General features: G+C 50.6%; 1 protein-coding gene across 1 annotated transcript in view; it reads left to right on the forward strand.

Annotated features, from left to right (window-relative positions):
- The window catches only part of PAPPA2 (pappalysin 2), a 183418-nt gene that overhangs the window by 49171 nt on the left and 115478 nt on the right, over positions 1 to 18769 (forward strand). Inside the window, 1 exon segment of the mRNA XM_030572563.1 lies at positions 18084 to 18377. Coding sequence (XP_030428423.1) covers positions 18084 to 18377 — 294 coding nt within the window.

An 18769-nucleotide genomic window follows, 5' to 3' on the forward strand; every position in this document is an offset into this window, starting at 1 on the left:
CCTGGCCCGGGGACCCCCAAGACCCAGACCCTCTGGATCTTAACACAAGGAAAGTAAACCCTTTCCTTCACCATTGCCTCTCCCAGACTTCCCCTCCCTGGGTTGCCCTGGAAGATCACTGTGATTCAAACCCCTTGAATCCTGAAACAGAGAGGAAAATGCACCTTCCCCCCTCCTTCTTTCTTCCCCTCCCAGATTCTCCCTGAGAGAGACAGTAATCCTAACACAGAGAGAAATCAGCCTCTCTCTCCCTCTTCCCTCCTTTCTCCCCACCAATTCCCTGGTGGATCCAGACCCAGTCCCCTGGGGTCTCACCAGAGTTAAAAAACAATCAGATTCTTAAACAAGAAAAGCTTTTAATTAAAGAAAGAAAAACAGTAAAAATGATCTTGTAAATTTAAGATGGAATAGGTATAGGGTTTTTTAGCTATAGACTCTGGGAACACCCTCCCAGTCAAAGTATTCAAGTACAAATTAAAATCCTTTCAGCAAAATACAAATTTGAACTCCTTCCAACCAAATACACATTTGCAAATAAAGAAAACAAACATAAGCCTAACTCGCTTTATCTACCTAGTACTTACTAGTCTGAACTTATAAGAGCCTGTATTGGAGAGATTAGAGAGAAACCTGGTTGCACATCTGCTCCCTCTGAGCCCCCAGAGTGAACAACCACCAAAACTAACAGCACAGCACAAAAACTTCCCTCCCTCAAGATTTGAAAGTATCCTGTCCTCTGATTGGTCCTCTGGTCAGGTGACAGCCAGGCTCACTGTTCTTGTTAACCCTTTCCAGGCAAAGAGATATGAAGCACTTCTGTTCTATTAACTTTTCTTATCTGTTTATGACAGCTACAAAGAATCATTTTCAAGGCTCAGCCACTTGTGACTGACAGTTATTTTCCTACAACCAGCTCCTCGGTCATACTCCTTCTCTTCAACCCCCTCTGGTTGTCCATGTGTGTCCCCTATCCCCTCCCTTCATCACCAGGCCTTTCCTGGCTCCTTTCCAGTGCATACCTCTGATTCTGTGTTCACTGAGAGGCGTGCAGAAGTCAGCAGGGTAGTCTGATGTTTCAAAACCTTGCATTTACCTCTGGGATCATCCGGCCTCAAATCGTAAGCAGAGCGAGGCACCTGCTGCAACATTTGAGTCAAGTGCTTCAACTAAAGGTGGTGGGATGGGGTGGGGGTTAGCTTGGCATTAGAGCCCGAGCTGGGAAGTTTGAATCTGGATCTGAACTTTCCCAAAAGTCAGGCCTGGATTGAAGGCTTTGGTTTAAGCCCAGTCTCTTGTGAAGGAGGGTGACAGCTTTGCATTCAATCAATAGGTGTTTCCACCACACAGACAACACTTCACATATTGTAGCATGCATACCTGTCTCAGTTCAGAAGAGGCCTAGGAACAAGCAGATAGTTCATTTGGACTTCAAAAAACATAGCTTTTGACAAAGATCCAGATCCTCAAAGGTGCCTAATGCCCATTGGTTTTAATGGAAAGTAGGCACCTAAATACCTTGAGAATCTGGAACAAAGTCCCTCACATGAGGCTATTAAAGAAAAAAAGTAAACATGAAGTGAGAGGCAAAGTATTGTAATGGATCAGAAGCTGGTTAAGAGATGCCAGAGGTGTAGCCGTGTTAGTCTATATCTATAAAAACAATGAGGAGTCTGGTGGCACCTTAAAGACTAAAAGATTTATTTGAGCATAAGCTTTCATGGGTTAAAAAAAACACTTCTCCATGCTTCTGAAGAAGTGGGGGTTTTTTACCCACAAAAGCTATGCCCAAATAAATCTGTTAGTCTTTAAGGTGCTACTGGACTCCTCGTTGGTTGAGAGAGAGGTAACTGAGTAGGGATAAATGGCCAACTTTTAACATGACAGAAGAGTGATTGTGTGGGATGACCAAAAGTTCTGGTGATATTTTATATATTTACTAGTATTCTAGAAAAGGGGTAAGCAATGAAGGGTCAAAATTTGCAGATGACACAAAATTATATAACTCAGTCAAGAGTGGAGAAGACTGTGCATCTTCAGAGGGACGTAACCAAGACAGTTGAGTGGATAACATTACAGCAGATGAAATTCACTTCTAACAAGTGCATGGTACTGCACATTGGAAGGGATACCCTGAACTACTCAGACCTTCCACTCGGGAAGAAGCCCACCACAACTCAATAAAAACCTCTGCCCAATGCACAGCAGTGATTGAAACTGCAAACAAAAAGCTGGGGTGAATATAATTGATGAGAGAGAGAACAATGCCAGTTTATCCTTTAGTGAGAAGCCCTCACCTGGAATATTATTGTGTTTAGTTCTGATCATACTGGGGGCACTGGGACAATACCACCCTTCAGAGTCTGTCCACTTTGCCACCTACTTCGCCTTGGAGGGAACCACTGACAGGAGGAGTACTAAGCTCTGGTTATAGTGGTTACACCAGAACTAGCTAGACTACCATTGTCATCGCCGGATGAAATGGTGGCTTTGACATACCCTTCCCCCCAGATGACTTCAAGCAGTTCCAAGACCTGCGCCATCTCAAATGAACTTCAGTTCCCACTAGAGGAAATCCAAGACTCCCAACACAAGCTCTTGGACATCCTCCACACCTCAGGACCTATGAGAATAGCCCTCCCTGCCAATGAGGCCATACTGGAACTGGCTAGGACAATGTGGCACAGCCCTGTCACCTGTGCTCCTACCCCCAAAGGGGCAGAGAGACACTGTTATGTGCCAGCTAAGGGCTCAGAATTTTTATGCTTGCAATCCAGCTCCCAGTTCGCTGGAAGTTCAGGTTGCTTCAGAAAGGTCCACGTAGTGACATCTTGGATCTATACCCAAAGATAAGAAGGGAAATGCTTAGACCTGCTGGGAGGAAAGTTTTCTCGTCCTCTAGTTTACAGTTCAGGATAGCTAATTATCAAACACTATTGGCTAAATATGATTTCCTGAACTATGCTAAATTCGATGAATTTGCCAGCTGCCTCTCACAGCAGGTTTATACTCATTTCCAAGCTCTTGCTGAGGAAGCTAAATTGATAGCCAGAACTGCCCTCCAATCTGCAGTCAATATGGACAATACTTCCTCTAGAGCCATGGCTATGGCCATGGTTATGAGAAGAGAGTCCTGGTTTCATACCTCAGGGTTCCCCAGGGAGGTCCAGAACACCATCGAGGACCTCTCCTTCAATGAATCTCACCTCTTCAATAAGATGATGAATGAGTTCCTACACACCCTAAAGGACTCTGAGGCTACCCTTTGATCGCTGGGCATCTGCACACCTGCCTGTAGGAGAAAGGTTCATCACAAGTCAACTACACCATGGTATAGTTCTCAACACTATTATCATCAGAGATCCTACAAACTACCATGCAAAAAGCAAAAGGTTCAAAGGTCCTTGACATCTAGGCTTGACATCTCAGTCCCAGCCCCTGACCAGAAGATATTTTTGTCATGAGCTTGAGAGCTGCGAACCACTGAGCCTAACACCTCTTGACCCCATTATTCCGTTCAGTGGTCATCTATCACTTTTTCGACACCTGGAATCCAATAACAGTGGACAAGTGGATGCTGAATGTCATCCCCTATGGCTATATAATCATATTTGTAATGCTACCTGCTCCTTTGGGGACCACTCTCACACCAGTATCCTCACTCGGTAGGTGAGCTTCTTACTGAAGCAAGGAGCAATAGATAGTGTTCCTCCACAGTATCAAGGAACAGGTTTTTACTCAACCAACTTCCTAATACCTGAGAAGAAGGACGGGTGGAGACCAATCCGTGACCTCCATCATCTCAGTCACTTCATTTGCAAACTCAAATTTCACATGGTCATGTTGGTAGCAATAATTCCATCATTAGAAAAGGGCATATGATTCATGCCTCTTGATATGAAGAATACTTACTTTTATGTCAATATTCATCCTGCCCACAGACGTTTTCTCAGATTTATGGTGGCATCTGACCATTTCCAATGCAGAGTACTACCCTTCAGGATAGCTACCATCCCTAGAGTCTTTACCAAGGTATTTTCAGTGGTGGCAGCTCACATCAGACGTTATGGCTTCATTATTTTTCCGTACCTCAAAGACTGGCTCCTCACTTGCAGATCCTGCGAAAAGGCTTACACATTGACCTCTATAATGCTCCACCTCTTCTACTCACTGGGAGTCAGTGTAAACATCAAAGAGTCTGTTCTCACCCCCACACAGTCTTTGGACTTCATTGGGGCAACTTTGAACACTCTCACCACAAGGGTGTACTTGCCCACAGACAAGTTGTAGACTATAAACGAGACCATAGCTCGCATCACAAGCAAACCTTGGGTAACAGCCAAGACATGTCTGGCTCTACTCAACCACATGGGCTTCTGCACTTAGGTCACTCTGTTCACAAGTCTCCATCTTCGTTGTCTTCAAGCATGACTACCGTTGGTATACTCACCAAGCCATCATTCGTGAACCTTCTGTTCACGGTTCCCGCCAAGGTACTATCTTCCTTCCTATGTTGGACAAATCCTTCCCACGTATGCATGGGAGTCCACTTTATCCCCTCTTCTCCGGACAAAACTGTAATTTCCAATGTGTCCCTAATAGACTGGGGAGCCCATATGGACAACCGCATGACACAAGGAATGTGCACATCTCAAGAGTCCAGAATGCATACTGATGTCCTGAAACTTTGAGCAGTATGAAAGGCATGCAAGTTCCTTCTTCCATTCATCCACTGTCACCATGTCCTGATAATGTCAAACAACACTATGACCGTTGACACGGAGTCACCGGGCGATGCTCTGGGAACTGCTCCCCACCAAGCCAGTCAGGACTTTGGGGAGCCTCCTTTCCCTTGGAGCAGACTTGTTCAGGGCAAGAAGCTCACACAGCTTCACCTCCTGGGTCTCTCCTTGGAGCGTTCAGCATCCTCTGCCCCTCCGTGCGCTTCCCACAGCGAGTCCACCCCAACGGGGTCCTGGGGAAGCCACCGGGTTCTGCACCCCCACTTTGCAGTCAGACGTGACTCTCAGCCAGCCAGTAAAACAGAGGTTTATTCGATGACAGGAACAGGGTCTAAAACAGAGCTTGTAGATACAGCAAACCAGACCCCTCGGCTGGGTCCATTCTGGGGGGCAGTGAGCCAGACCCTCAGGTCTGCCCTCCACCCTCGACCCCAGCCAGCTCCAGACTAACAACCGCTCCCAGCCCCTCCTCTCTCCTCAGCCCCTTTCCCGGGCCAGGAGGTCACCTGATCCCTTTGTCTCCAACACCTTCAGCTGGCACCTTTGCAGGGGAGGGGCCCAGGCCATCAGTTGCTAGGAGACAGAGTGTCAGGCATTTAGGTGCACTGGCCCTTTGCTCTGCCAGATACTTAAGAACTGCCATGGGGACACTGAGGCACCAATACAGTATTCAGAGAAAACATTAAGAACTTTCCCAGTTCGTCACATCTCTCCCCCCTTCGAGACCGAACTGAGCGAGGTCACTTCAGCCAGTGACCTGGGGAAGTTCGAACCCACCAACGTTCCCATGGATGCCCCAGCATCTCTCCCATCCCTTGGTGTGAGTTACACCAGGACAGTCCAGTCTCACGCCCTCCCTTAGGTCGGGTGTGCTTGATGGCACTTGCAGGCCGCATGTGGGAAGGTTTATGCAGCCCACACCCTTTGCCACCCCAGTACCCCTGGGCTTCAAGCTGGGATTGGGTCTTTTCCCAGCACTCTGGTCTGTGATTCGGGCTCCCTTGGTTAAGAGCCCCCATCTTGGCCTTTGCCAGCTCTGGGCTTGGGCAGCCGCTTCCCACTTTGTGGCCCAGATACAACACCTCTGCCGTCCCCCCTTGCACTTTCCAGCTTTTACCGTCAGTCCCACCTCCTTGAGGCAGCCCAACCCCCTCTTCACCTGGGACACCTGTTCCTCCCAGGTCTGGCTAAAGATGCACATGTTATCATTGTCTGCCAGGGCCAAGTTCTCCATCCCTCTCAGCTTGTCTAGAATCTCCCCAGGCCTAGGCATGGGGTCAGCATCGGACACTGTGGTGGCTTTAAGCTTCTGATAGCCCCCATAAAACCAGATCATCCTGTCTCGCTTGGGGATCAGCCCCACGGGTGAGGCCCATGGGCTGTAAAATGGCTGGATCCCATCTAAAGCCAGCATGTCCCTGACCTCTCTCTCCAGGTTCTGAGCTGCTTTCCCAGTGACTCTGAACGGGGAACACCTGATGGGGAGATTGTCTCCCACCTCAGGGAAGAGATCCCCCCGGGGCTCTTCCCCCTTCTTCATCCAATCCTCCCTCTTCAGGTCCAGGGGTCCCTTCACTCTCCTCTCATCCAGCAGCTCGAAAGGGAAGAACCTTGTGGATTCCTGGGGTACCACCAGCTGCCTCCCTATTCCCCCCAGTTCTCCTTCCCCTTGGGGAGCCCATTCCCGGTACAGGAATCCCTTCTCCTGCAGGACTCTGTCCCTGCAGCCTTCCCCAAGGGGGTTTGCAGCGCTCTGGCCAGCAAGTTCCCTCAGCTTCTCCAAGGAGGGATCCTTCTGCAGCTCGGTCTGGGATCCAGCTGCTGGGGCAGGGAGTGGGACCTGCTCCCTCTCGCTGGCTGGAACTGGGGTCACAGCCCCCCTGAGCCTTGTCCCTGGTAGCTCCCTCCCTGCTGTGTAATCACTTCCCAGCAGCACGTCTGGACCAGGCAAACCTTTTTGGCAGCTGACCTGCCCTGCCTGGGTGTCCCTGCGCTCGGCTGGGGTCTCAGCTCCCCGCGTGCTCAGCGCTGCCCTTGCTGTCCCAGTGGGGGCAGGCAGCGAGCTCTCTGCTCTGGTCACAGCATCAGAGCCAGCGTGAGCCCCCTCTCCGGTGTGCAGGGGGGCGGGGAGCATCTCTCCCTCCCACTCAGCCCCAGGGGGCTGGTTATAGGTAGGCAGGTATCCTGAGCCCAGCAGCCCCTCCCCCCTGCCAGCCAGGTTATTTGCATTTTCACTGATCATTTCCATCCTAGCCAGTTGGTTCCCTGGATTTGAATTCAAACCCTCGGCCGTTATAGGAGCGGGGCCTGGATCCTGTCCCATGGGGAGACAGTCACCCCCCAACAGGGCCTCCCAGCCGATATCCTGGAGAACCCCAACTACCAGCCAGACCGACCCCTTCTGGGTCTGCACAGGGATCTGGGCCATAGGCAGGGTGAGGGGCCTCACCCCAGGGAACTTCACCCAGGTTCCACAGTCCCTCAGCATCTGGGGCTGCACCACCACAGTTCTCTCTGTCCCAGGGACTCGCCCCTGCAGGCGTGTTTCCCCACTGACCCCTGGGCAGCCCCCTATGTTTCTCTGCTCCACCATCACCAGTCCACGCTGCTGCTGCTTCTCCTGCAGCTTTTCCTCGGGCTCTTCCTTTCTCTCACGGTCCTCTCGCTCTCTCAGGCTCTGCTCCCATCCCATCCGTCTCCAATCTCCTGATGGGGAACCCAATCGTGAAGACCCTCGTCTGATTGGGGACCAGACTCCCGGGGATGCCTGGCTGATGCTCCAGCTGCTCTCAGATCCTCTTGTAGCCCCATCTGGGCCAGGAATCTGCTCCTCAGAGCGGTGCTTCTCCTTCAACTGCACGATTAACTGTGCCTTGGTGAATTTCCCCATGCGTAATCCTTTCTTTGTGCACAGGATCACAATGTCCTTCTCAAGGAGATGGTGATAGGCCATCACTTCACCGTTCCCAAGTGGCTCTGGACTCACAGGCCTGTGTGCTCTTGGCTCCCCCATGGTTTCCAGGAAGAACCCCGGGTGTGCCAGCCCTTCTCGTGATCACCACCTCTTTGCCAGGGTCGAGCTGCAGACTCCTCCGCCCCTGGGACTGCTCCTGCAATCCCCAGGGGAACCCTGCTACTGCAAAATCCTTCTCTCTCCCAGGGTCGAGCGGCAAGCTCCTCTGCCCCGAGACTGCTCGCTGCAGTCCTCAGGGGGACCCCGTTACTCCAACAGTCCTTCTCGCTGGTCACACACTCCCAGAGGTTAACCGCCCCCTGAAACCATCCCTCTCTGAGCCTTCAGCACGCCTGGTCCTCATTTTCCCTCCTTTGTTTTACTGCTCCCCAGTCACTTACTGCAAGCAGCGCCATTCACGGGGTGCAGTACATCCCACCGCTGCCACCAGTTGTCACGGAGTCACCGGGCGATGCTCTGGAACTGCTCCCCACCAAGCCAGTCAGGACTTTGGGGAGCCTCCTCTCCCTTGGAGCAGACTTGTTCAGGGCAAGAAGCTCACACAGCTTCACCTCCTGGGTCTCTCCTTGGAGTGTTCAGCATCCTCTGCCCCTCCGTGCGCTTCCCACAGCGAGTCCACCCCAGCAGGGTCCTGGGGAAGCCACCGGGTTCTGCACCCCCACTTTGCAGTCAGACGTGACTCTCAGCCAGCCAGTAAAACAGAGGTTTATTCGATGACAGGAACAGGGTCTAAAACAGAGCTTGTAGATACAGCGAACCAGACCCCTCGGCTGGGTCCATTCTGGGGGGCAGTGAGCCAGACCCTCAGGTCTGCCCTCCACCCTCGACCCCAGCCAGCTCCAGACTAACAACCGCTCCCAGCCCCTCCTCTCTCCTCAGCCCCTTTCCCGGGCCAGGAGGTCACCTGATCCCTTTGTCTCCAACACCTTCAGCTGGCACCTTTGCAGGGGAGGGGCCCAGGCCATCAGTTGCTAGGAGACAGAGTGTCAGGCATTTAGGTGCACTGGCCCTTTGCTCTGCCAGATACTTAAGAACTGCCATGGGGACACTGAGGCACCAATACAGTATTCAGAGAAAACATTAAGAACTTTCCCAGTTCATCACATCCATATTCTACATCAACAAGCAAAAGGGAGGAAAGTCTGCCTCCCTGTGCGCAGAAGCAGTCAACTTCTGCAACCAGTGCATCAGATCACTCTATCTGCAGCCTACCTTCTGGGGAAGAAGAATGTGCTTGCAGACTCCCTCCAGCAGATGCTTTGAGATCAACAACGAGTAAGAACTACGCGACAGGGTGCTACTTAACTTTTCACGCAATGGGAAATCCCAACCAGAGATCTGTTCACTTCTCAAACCAACAGCAAGTGTGCCACATATTGCTCCAGAGGAGCTCTAGGTTATCACTCCCAGAGCAATGCTCTCCTTCTCTCCTGGTCAGACCAGCTCGGCTCTGCTACCATTCTTGTCACGGGTGCTGCACAAGATCCAACAAGACAAGGTGACTGTCATTCTCATCACCCCATTCTGGCCCAAACAGTTTGGTTCCCCAGCCTCTTGCACACATGTTGTCTCCCCTGCCGATTTCCATCCTGACCTTTCCAGAGCCAATCCATGACTGCTTCACCTCAGGGCATGGTATTTGGATGGGCATCATCCTTAGAACGTCCATGCTCCTCAGTCATGCAGGATATCCTTTCTGTTAGCAGAAAGGACTCTACTAGAAAATGTTACCTGGCTAAATGGAAACGCTTCTGCACTTGGACACAGCTAAGAGGCATTATGTTAGAAGCCGCAGACATTCCCTTCATTTTAGACTATTACTTGTCTTCAAAGACATTGGGTCTTTCCCTCAGCTCCCTGCGAGTCCACCTAGCAGCGATCAGTGTATTCCGTCTTCCTACTGAGGGCTATTCCAGATTTGCACACCCTCTAACCAACCGAGTATGGAAAGGCCTCATAAGAATCTTTCCACTTCCTCAAAAGATCCCGCCCCCGTGGGACCAGTTCTTGTTCTCTCAGCACTAACAAGTCTCCCTCTTTGATCCTTTAGCTACTTGCTCCATGGCCCTTCTCTCCATGAAGGTCGCCTTCCTTGTAGCCATCGCTTCAGCAGAAAGGGTTGGTGAACTTGGAACAAGGGTGGCAGACCCTCCATTCATTGTGTTCCACAAAGATAAAGTTTCCTTACATTTATATCCCAAAGTAGTTTAGGAGATTCACAGTAATCAATCCATTCACTTACTTGTATTCTTCCTGAAACCACACACATCTGTGGAACGTAGACTCCACTCCCTCGATGGGCGACGAGCTTTGGCCTTTTCCCTACAGAGAACAAGACCAACCAGGAAGTCCCCAAGATGGTTTATCACGTTAGCAGAGAAAGTCAGTGGGCATACTACCTCCTCTCAGAGAATTTCTAAATGGCTACCCAGCTGCATTCTACTCTACTATGAGCTCTCGAACCTCCTGCTCCCTACAGGGGTACAAACTCAGTCCACTAGAGAGCAAGCAACGACCAGGTTGTCTCTTCATGACGTAAACCCCCTAGACATCTGTAAAGCAGTCACATGGAGTTCCAGCCACACATTTTCAAAACATTACGCCCTGGTGCAGGACTCAATTGCTGATGCCTCCTTTGGAATGGCAGTGCTCCGCTCAACCCTACCGTCCTCATCCTCACACCCTCATCTTGCTTAGGTACTGCTTGTCCGTCACCCACAGTGGAATACAATAGGGACCATCACTCAAAGAAGAAGAGGAGGTTATTTACTGTAACTGGAAGTTCTTCGAGATGCATGATCCCTCTGTATATTCCACTACCCACTCTTCTTCCTCTCTGCTTTGGATCTCCTCTTGATTCATGGCAGAGAAGGAACTGAAGAGTTGGTTGGTCTGCCCAACCCTTTATCACCTCCATCAAAAGGACAAGGTGAGCCAGGGCACATGCATGGACCAGCAGATGCTGTTTTCAAAATTCTTTGACTCCAGGTGCATAGCACACATGGCTAATGCACAGTGGAATATAATAGGGACTACCCATATTGAAGAACCTCCAGTTACAAGTAAGTTACCTCCTTTTTGTCCAGGACATCACTACAGGGCAGAGTAAACTTGTTTGAGTGCCTTAGCATAGCATGTTTCCTATAAGTGTAAACTTAACTTTGAATTTCCTGGGTTTATAATGTTTGGGTTTTGGGGTAATTACAGCATCTCATAATTTCTTTTTCCTTTATTTATTTTTTTACTCTCAAGTTACTGTTAGTTACTTTAAACTGTACATCCATCCAGAAGGCAACAAATTTAAAACTAATGAAAATAAATACTTTTTATATTTACATAATTAATCATTGGAACTCACAGCCACAAGCTATAGAGGCCGAAAGCTAATCACAGAATGATTCAGGAGGGGGTCAGAGGTTTCTGTGGCTAGTAAGGCTATCCACAGTTATTCAGCCTGCCTGCCTCAAGACAGAAGCCAGTTGATTAAGGCCCTAGGATTTGGAAAAAGTTTCCTTTTGAGCACATTAGTGCAGTAATGATCCATTCTGGAGCTTTGACATCTGTCTCTAAACCAGGCCTGGGTGAGGAGGGAGTGTTACATGGGTGGCACTCCACTGGCTGAGAGTAGTAAAGTCCCTGGGTCTATAAGTTCTAGGGAGAGTAGAGAAGGAGCAGCTGGCTCTCTCCCTCCACCTCCTCCGTGGGTTTTGTCTGGGTCTTTGCTCTGGCCCCTCTCGCCCCCTCACCCAATCTGAGAGCAGCCCCTTTCCTCCAAATGCAGAGCGCTTAGCTCCAGAGCCCGGGGGTGGGCACAAGGAAAGTGGCAGGAGACTCCCCACCACCTGCCAGCAGCATGCAGACCTTGTCCCTCTCACACCTCCAGGCCCCGGACCAGCCCACACCCCAGCACTACCTCCATCCCCTGGCCCAGCCCCCACCTCAGCTGCGCCACCCTCTCCCTATCACCCCCAACGCCCAGCTCAGCTGTACCACCCTCGCTCAGCACTCCTAGCCCCCACCCCACCAACCCAACCCGCACCCCATCTCTCAGAATCCCCAGTCCCCATCCCACCAGCCCATCGCCCACCCCAGCTGTACCATCTTCCCTCAGCACCCCCAGTCCAACTCCCACCCTAGCTGTACCACTGCCCCCATCATTCCTCACCCCACCAGCTCATCCCCCACCCCAGCTGTACCATCTTCCCTCAGCACCCCCAGTCCAACTCCTCCTGTCTGAACCACTCCCCATCATACCTCACCCCGCCATCCCATCCCCAACCCCAGCTGTACCACTCTCGCCTAGCACCCTCATCCCCAACTCACTAGCCCACCCCCCACCCCAGCTGTACTACCCTACCACTAGCCCATCCGCTACCCTAGCTGAACAACCCTCCCCCGGCATCCCCAGCCTCCACCCCAGCATCCCTGGCTCAATGCCCCCCACAAACTGCCTGCCTACTGTTTGGATATGTGCCATACAAAATGGCCAAAACCCGCATCTCATGACCCGAGTCCCACAATCCTTTGCACCTTTGATTGGGTGGGTTGCAGTTTGATTTTTTTGACTATCGTGCGAGTCACAGACCGATGACGGTTGGAAACCAGAGCTCTACAGCATCTGTCACTGATCACAGTGAGAGGCAGGAGACTGGCCTTGGGCTGGAGACCTCTGAGGGAAGCCCAGGTGCTGCAGAAGTGGTGTTGGTGACTCAGGTCTGTTTTCCCTTGGAGTCAGTGCAGCAAAGCTCCAGCACGGTGGTTAGAGGCACTGGCCTCCTGGAGGTGCAAATTGTTGGATGCTGCATAACAATGGAGTCCTGGAGCACTGGGGACTTCCTTGTGCTTTTCCTCAGGAGTCCGGATGTGAGTGAGCATCTGTGGCAAACCCCAACTTGATGGCTTATGCTCTTCCCTGAAATCCCCTCCGCAGTCTTCAGGCGGAGGTTATTCTTCATGCCCGCTCCCTCCCCAAATACAGGGCCATTTTGTTTCTCTGGGATTCTGGCTGGAGACAGCAGGCTCTCCTTTCCCTCTCTTCGGAATCCTGGAGACAGCAGGCTCTCCTTTCCCTCTCTTTCTCCCAGGAGGAGGAGGTGGATCCAGGGAGACAAAAGGAGGAAGAAAGGGGACTCCCAACTGGGCAGACCTCGGTGAGTTCCCTGGCTCAGCACTGGTAACTGGCTGGCCTGATACCAGGGCACAGGGCCTTTGGGAGGTCACTAGTCCACCCAGATTAGCATTCGGGCTACTGTCGATGCAAAGGCCTTTGTTACAGTTATTGACTGGACACCTCTAGCTTGCTGAGCAATCTTGAGGCTCAGACCTTAGTGAGTTAATTGTCTCAGCATCCATAGCTAGCAGGTCTGGTCTCCCAGGACAGGCTGCCATAGGTCACTGGCTCAGCTTCTCCAGCTTGCTAGGGTAATTTTGAGGCACAGCATTGTGGAACGTTGCTGGGCTTATGTCAAGGCACAGGCCCGGGGAAAATCATTGGAACAACACCTCTATCTTTCTAGTCTGACGTGAAAACACAGGCCTCTGGGACATCACTGGCATCTCTATCTTTTGGGGCTTCTGTGTGAGGCCCCTGGCTTGCTGGGATGATGCCAAGGCACAAGACTCTGGGAGATTAGGGTTAGCTTGCTCATCTCATGTCAAGGGCTCTCGTGAGCTCACTCGCTGGGCACCTCTAGCCCGCAGGCCTGATACAAGGATTTCATTGAAAGCCAGTTGAAATCTGTGCCAACAGGACTGCATAAGATGGAGGTGAAGGAGGGGAGAAGGGAGAGACAACAGTGAAAGGAGGGAGTGGGGGGAAGGCAAGGCGGGGGGAGTGGTTCTGCTGCAGTAGATGTCTATCCTTTCAGCAGCAGCAGCAGATTTTGAACCACTTTCTCCCACTTTCAGGGGCACGGCATTGGGAGACCCCACCCAGGTCCCAAACAGCATGCTGGAATTTATCTCACCAAGAGGAAGGAGGCAAGGTGGGAAGAGTTCTGGAAATAGTGCAGCATTCTCCCTCTATTTCAGCTCCATCCATCCATCCATTAGCTTTAACAAAAATTGGCTTTCCTTTTGTTGGTGGTGGGGAGCTCAGGCCTAGGGTCTTGGCAAACGATCTCTGCAGCAACTCTCTCTCCTTATGAGAATAATTCTTTATTCCTTTCCCGAGGAAGGGGTTTCAGATTTCAGTTCAAAGGTGGGAATATTAGATTACAGGGCCTCTGATGCCCTGAGCAATCAGACCCGAAGGGATCGGTTTGTCATTCCTCGCAGTTAGTGCCATGGGATCAGTGCAGGGCTTTCATATCGCATTCATTTCTTTCTGAGCATTGTTTTCTTTCTGCACGTGTGTCTCACCCCTACCCCTTCCAGCTCGCAGGCAGGGAGCCTCCCGCCTCGCTCAGACTGGGGTTTGGCTGGAAAGAGGCTTTTTTCTCTTGCACTTTTGTTTGGAATGAAATGTGAAGAAGTTTTGTGTTGGTTTGCTGGCATCTCCATCGACCGAGCACCCACTCTTACCCACTCCCTCATGTGAAATCAGGTCTCTTCTCTGGGCAGCTCCCGGGACTTCTCTGGGACATAGAGAGTGGTGGAAGCTGCATGCCGGGTGCAATTGGATCAGAAAATGGGAGGAAGGGGTCAAATGGTGTAACTTGCATCAAACTGGTGCAGAGCAAGGCTCCAATTCATACCTGGGTTAGTGCAAAGTTGACCAGAGCTATTGAGCTTTCAGGGCCTTGTCTCTCTCTAGTCCACTTTTACAAGATACCTGCAGGGCCAACAAGAAATGCATTAGTCCAGCCCCCTCACTGGCCCACCCCCAGCATGCCCTCTCTGCTGGAGGCTCTGGCAGGGGAAGAGAGGTGCAGAGGCAGCGGGACATGGAGGGGGTGTTTTCTGCTCTAGGAGTATTCACCAGGGGGATCATGCAGTCACTTTGTGGCCCCTTTTCACCAACACAAAGGAGCTGCAGGGTAACTGTGAATTCAGCTGCTGGCGTGCAGAACAAGTGTAATTTACACACCAGTGGGCACACTGGGAGAACAGTAGGAAAACCAGCTGCCAGGAGCGATGGAGCTGCAGAACCGTGCCAAGCCTGCACAGTGCTTTGAATGTGCCAAGTGCTGCATGGGGGCTGTCACTTGGTTACTGATTATTGTTATTTTTTGAATTCTCTCGTGGGGCCGCACACTGCTCTCTATTGCATTTGTGTCAGTTCCGAGCTGCTCCGGCAAGTCATTCTGAATTCAGTCTGGCGGAGCAAAGAGCAAATTCCAACCCTCTAAACCAAATCCTGCACTTCCTAAGCCACCCTCTTGCATCCCTGTTGGGAGATCACTGGCGGATAGCTCAGTCACTTGCCTGCACTGGTGCCCTGCAGTTCCTCCTGTGATCTGCCTGGGCTCTCCTGAGGGCGGTAATATTTTAGTCTGATTCTAGTTGCTGGGCTTGGTGTGGGGCTGGCTGGCTGGAGTTGCTGGCCTGTGAGATACAGGCGGTCCGACTAGATGATCTAGTGGCCCTCTCTGGCTTTAAACTCTGCAACTCTAAGGACTGCTTAGGGGATAAATGGGGCAGAATCTAGCCCTATGCATCTGGTTCCAGTCATATCCTGGTATACATCGGGCATAGCTCCACTGAAGTAGTTAGAGTCTCCTGGGTGTAAATCCGGACACACTGAGGTCAGAGTCGTGCCCTCCCTCAGAAGGAATGCCTGCACTTCCTAGGGCGGAGGCAAACATGAGCAGCACTGGTACTGCAGCTGGCAAACCGGTGTTGCAATAGCACAGGCAGAACCATGAGGTAGAGTAGCAGATTGGTCCATCGACAATAGAGTTCAAGCTTGCCCCGGGGTATGTCTGCCCTGTAATCATGGGGTGGAACTGGAGCACATGTAGGCATATCCAAGTGTAGCTAGCTCAGATTCTGGAGTAGTGAGGCCATGGAGGCATGGGGTTCAGCGTGGGCTAGACCTGGGAATAATTACCCAGCATTCCTGGGAGGCTTGTACTGCCTGTGCTGAAGGGCAGGCTTCTACCGCTTCAGCGCTATCAGTAGCTGAGCTAGCTAGAGTAAAGCTGTCTCCAGTCTGGCTATAGGCTCTGCAGTCACACTTGCCATGCAGTATGAACGGACACTCAGACAGCATTGCTGGCCCTAAGAATGTGTTTGGGTTTTGGCTTTTCCCTCTCTTTTTTTTCTTTACCCCTTTTCTAGTAGCAAAATGAAAAAAATGGAAACAAGGAAAAAGCAGGAAGGGGCGGAGGGAGGAAAAACTTCTTTAGTTTTGTACATTTTTTGATTGAAAACCTGGAAAATGTCAAAAGAAACCAAGGTTTCAGAGTAGCAGCCATGTTAATCTGTATCCGCAAAAAGAACAGGAGTACTTGTGGCACCTTAGAGACTAACACATTTATTTCAGCATAAGCTTTCATGGGCTAAAACCCACTTCATTGGATGCATAGACTGGAACATACAGCAAGAAGATATTTATACATACAGAGAACATGAAAAGGTGGAAGTAGCCATACCAACTGTAAGAGTCCAATCAATTGAGATGAGCTATCATCAGCAGGAGAAAAAAAAAAAACAAAAACCTTTGAAGTGATAATCGAGATGATCCATAGAAGGGGTGAGGAGAACTTAACATGGGGAAATAGATTCAATTAGTATAATGACCCAACCATTCCCAGTCTCTGTTTAAACCTAAGTTAATTGTATCTAATTTGCATATTAATTCAAGTTCAGCAGTCTCTCTTTGGAGTCTGTTTTTGAAGTTTTTTTGTTGCAAAATTGCCACCTTCAAGTCTGTCACTGAGTGGTTAGAGAGGTTGAAGTGTTCTCCCACTGGTTTTTGAATGTTATGATTCCTGATGTCAGATTTGTGTCCATTTATTCTTTTGCATAGAGACTGTCCAGTTTGGCCAATGTACATGACAGAGGGACATTGCTGGCACATGATGGCATATATTATGTTGGTAGATGTGCAGGTGAACAAGCCTCTGATAGTGTGGCTGATGTGATTAGGTCCTATGATGGTGCCACTTGAATAGATATGTGGACAGAGTTGGCATTGGGCTTTGTTGCAAGGATAGGTTCCTGGGTTAGTGTTTATGTTGTATGGTGTGCGGTTGCTGGTGAGTATTTGCTTCAGGTTGAGAGGCTGTCTGTAAGAAACCAAGATTTTCTGCAAAAGTTTTCACTGGGGCCAGGGAGGCAGTTTTCCATTCCCAGTGGGAAATTTGGAACCAGTGCTAGTACAGCCCTGGAACTGCAAGAGGAGAGAGGGTGCTGAGGATCAGGGTTGCCGTGCATTGGAACAGGGCCCCGGGAATGCTCACATGCTTGTGCTATGCTTAGCTCGGACCAGTGCTGTTAGCCCTGTGACCTTTGTAAGCATTAAACCCACATATAGTTTTAAGAAAGAAGCAAACACCTTCGTCAAAGCAGGAGATGGCATGGGGGGGCTTGACTTTGGAGCCATTCCTATCTGAGTGAGTGACTCAGGTATCTCCACGGGGGGCTTAGTAAGCAACAAGGAACCAGTTGGGGGGGTCTCAGTTCTGTGTCTAGTCAGCAGATGTCTGTGTTGCCCCCAAAAGCCATCTAGTTTCCACCTTTGTTGGCAGTCTCAGCAGAGAGATCAGGGATTGCCTGAGCGTGGAGCAACCAGGTCATCTCTCTAGGGCCTCTTGTTGGGATAGAGCAGCGAAGCTTGTGCTTGTGTTGCTATGACCAGCAGGTTCCAGTGCATTCAGTCTCGCAATTTTCACCAGCTTGAAAACTCCACCGCCCAGAAAGGGCAGGACTTTCAAAAGCATGTAAGTGAGGTGGAGCACAAATCCCATTGGCCATTGTTGGGACTCATTGTTGAAAAGCCCACCCCAAATGGATCATGGATTCAGGGCCAAATTCAATCCTGGTGTAAGCAGGCCCCACTCCACCAGCTTCTTTGGATCTGCACCTGAGTTTGAATGTAGCCCTTAGTCTCCGGGGAGGAATCAAGACTGTCCTGGCATGAGCATCACACATCTCAGTTGGGTGCACCAGGTCAGATATACATTTATAGGGTACGCAAGGCTGTAAATGAGAGTTTTATTTCAGAATAGACATTAAAGGAAACCGCAGCTGAAATGATCTGATGACCCAGGTGTTGGAATATCAAAGGACCTGACCCAGTGAGGTGCCGATCAGCTCCTTCAAGGTGCTGAGTGCCTTCAACTTCCTGAAAGTCTGTCTTGCCTCAGACACCTTGTTTGTTATCACTAAGAAAACAGAGACATGAGTATTAACTGGACTATATCATTAGAGGTAGTTGCTTCCCCACATCTCTCTCTTAATTATACTGAATGTGCTTTCAATTCCAGGTGGCGTGGTCCTCAATCCAGCCTATTATGGCATGCCCGGCCATACCAACACCATGATCCATGAAGTAGGACATATCCTGGGACTCTACCATGTCTTTAAGGGAGTGAGCGAAAGGGAATCTTGTGATGATCCCTGCAGGGAGACTACACCTTCCATGGAGACTGGAGACCTCTGTGCTGACACAGCCCCTACCCCTAAAAGTAAACTCTGCCGAGATCCAGACCCTACCAATGACACCTGTGGCCACACCCACTTCTCCAGAACACCATTCAACAACTACATGAGCTACACAGGTAACGGGAGGGAATTGTTATTGTATCAGCTAGAGATTCAGCTTGTATTTCATTCCCATCTGTGTATGTTTTTTCATTCCTTGGATAGTTCCTTCCTGTAGACAGGCTGGACTCATCCCTGCAGCGCCTCCTGCTGCCCATCCTTGGGAATTAGCTTGATTCAGCTCTGGAGTGCCTCTGCAGGCCAGTGATCCACCTGTCCTCTGGCCTCCATGTCCCTCCCTGGACCTGATGACCTTTTTCCTGGGGTGCTGCCCCCTGGCAGTAACCCCTTTCTCTTAGGATCTCCCCTCCCCAGGGAACCCCCACCCTCTATCCCCACCTTGCCTCAGTATATGGCTACTGCCAGTCATTGTCTAGCCCCACATCCTGGGACAAACTGCAGTATCAGC

The sequence above is a fragment of the Gopherus evgoodei genome, chromosome 8 (assembly GCF_007399415.2).
Source record: "Gopherus evgoodei ecotype Sinaloan lineage chromosome 8, rGopEvg1_v1.p, whole genome shotgun sequence".
In the NCBI taxonomy this organism is placed as follows: domain Eukaryota; kingdom Metazoa; phylum Chordata; order Testudines; family Testudinidae; genus Gopherus; species Gopherus evgoodei.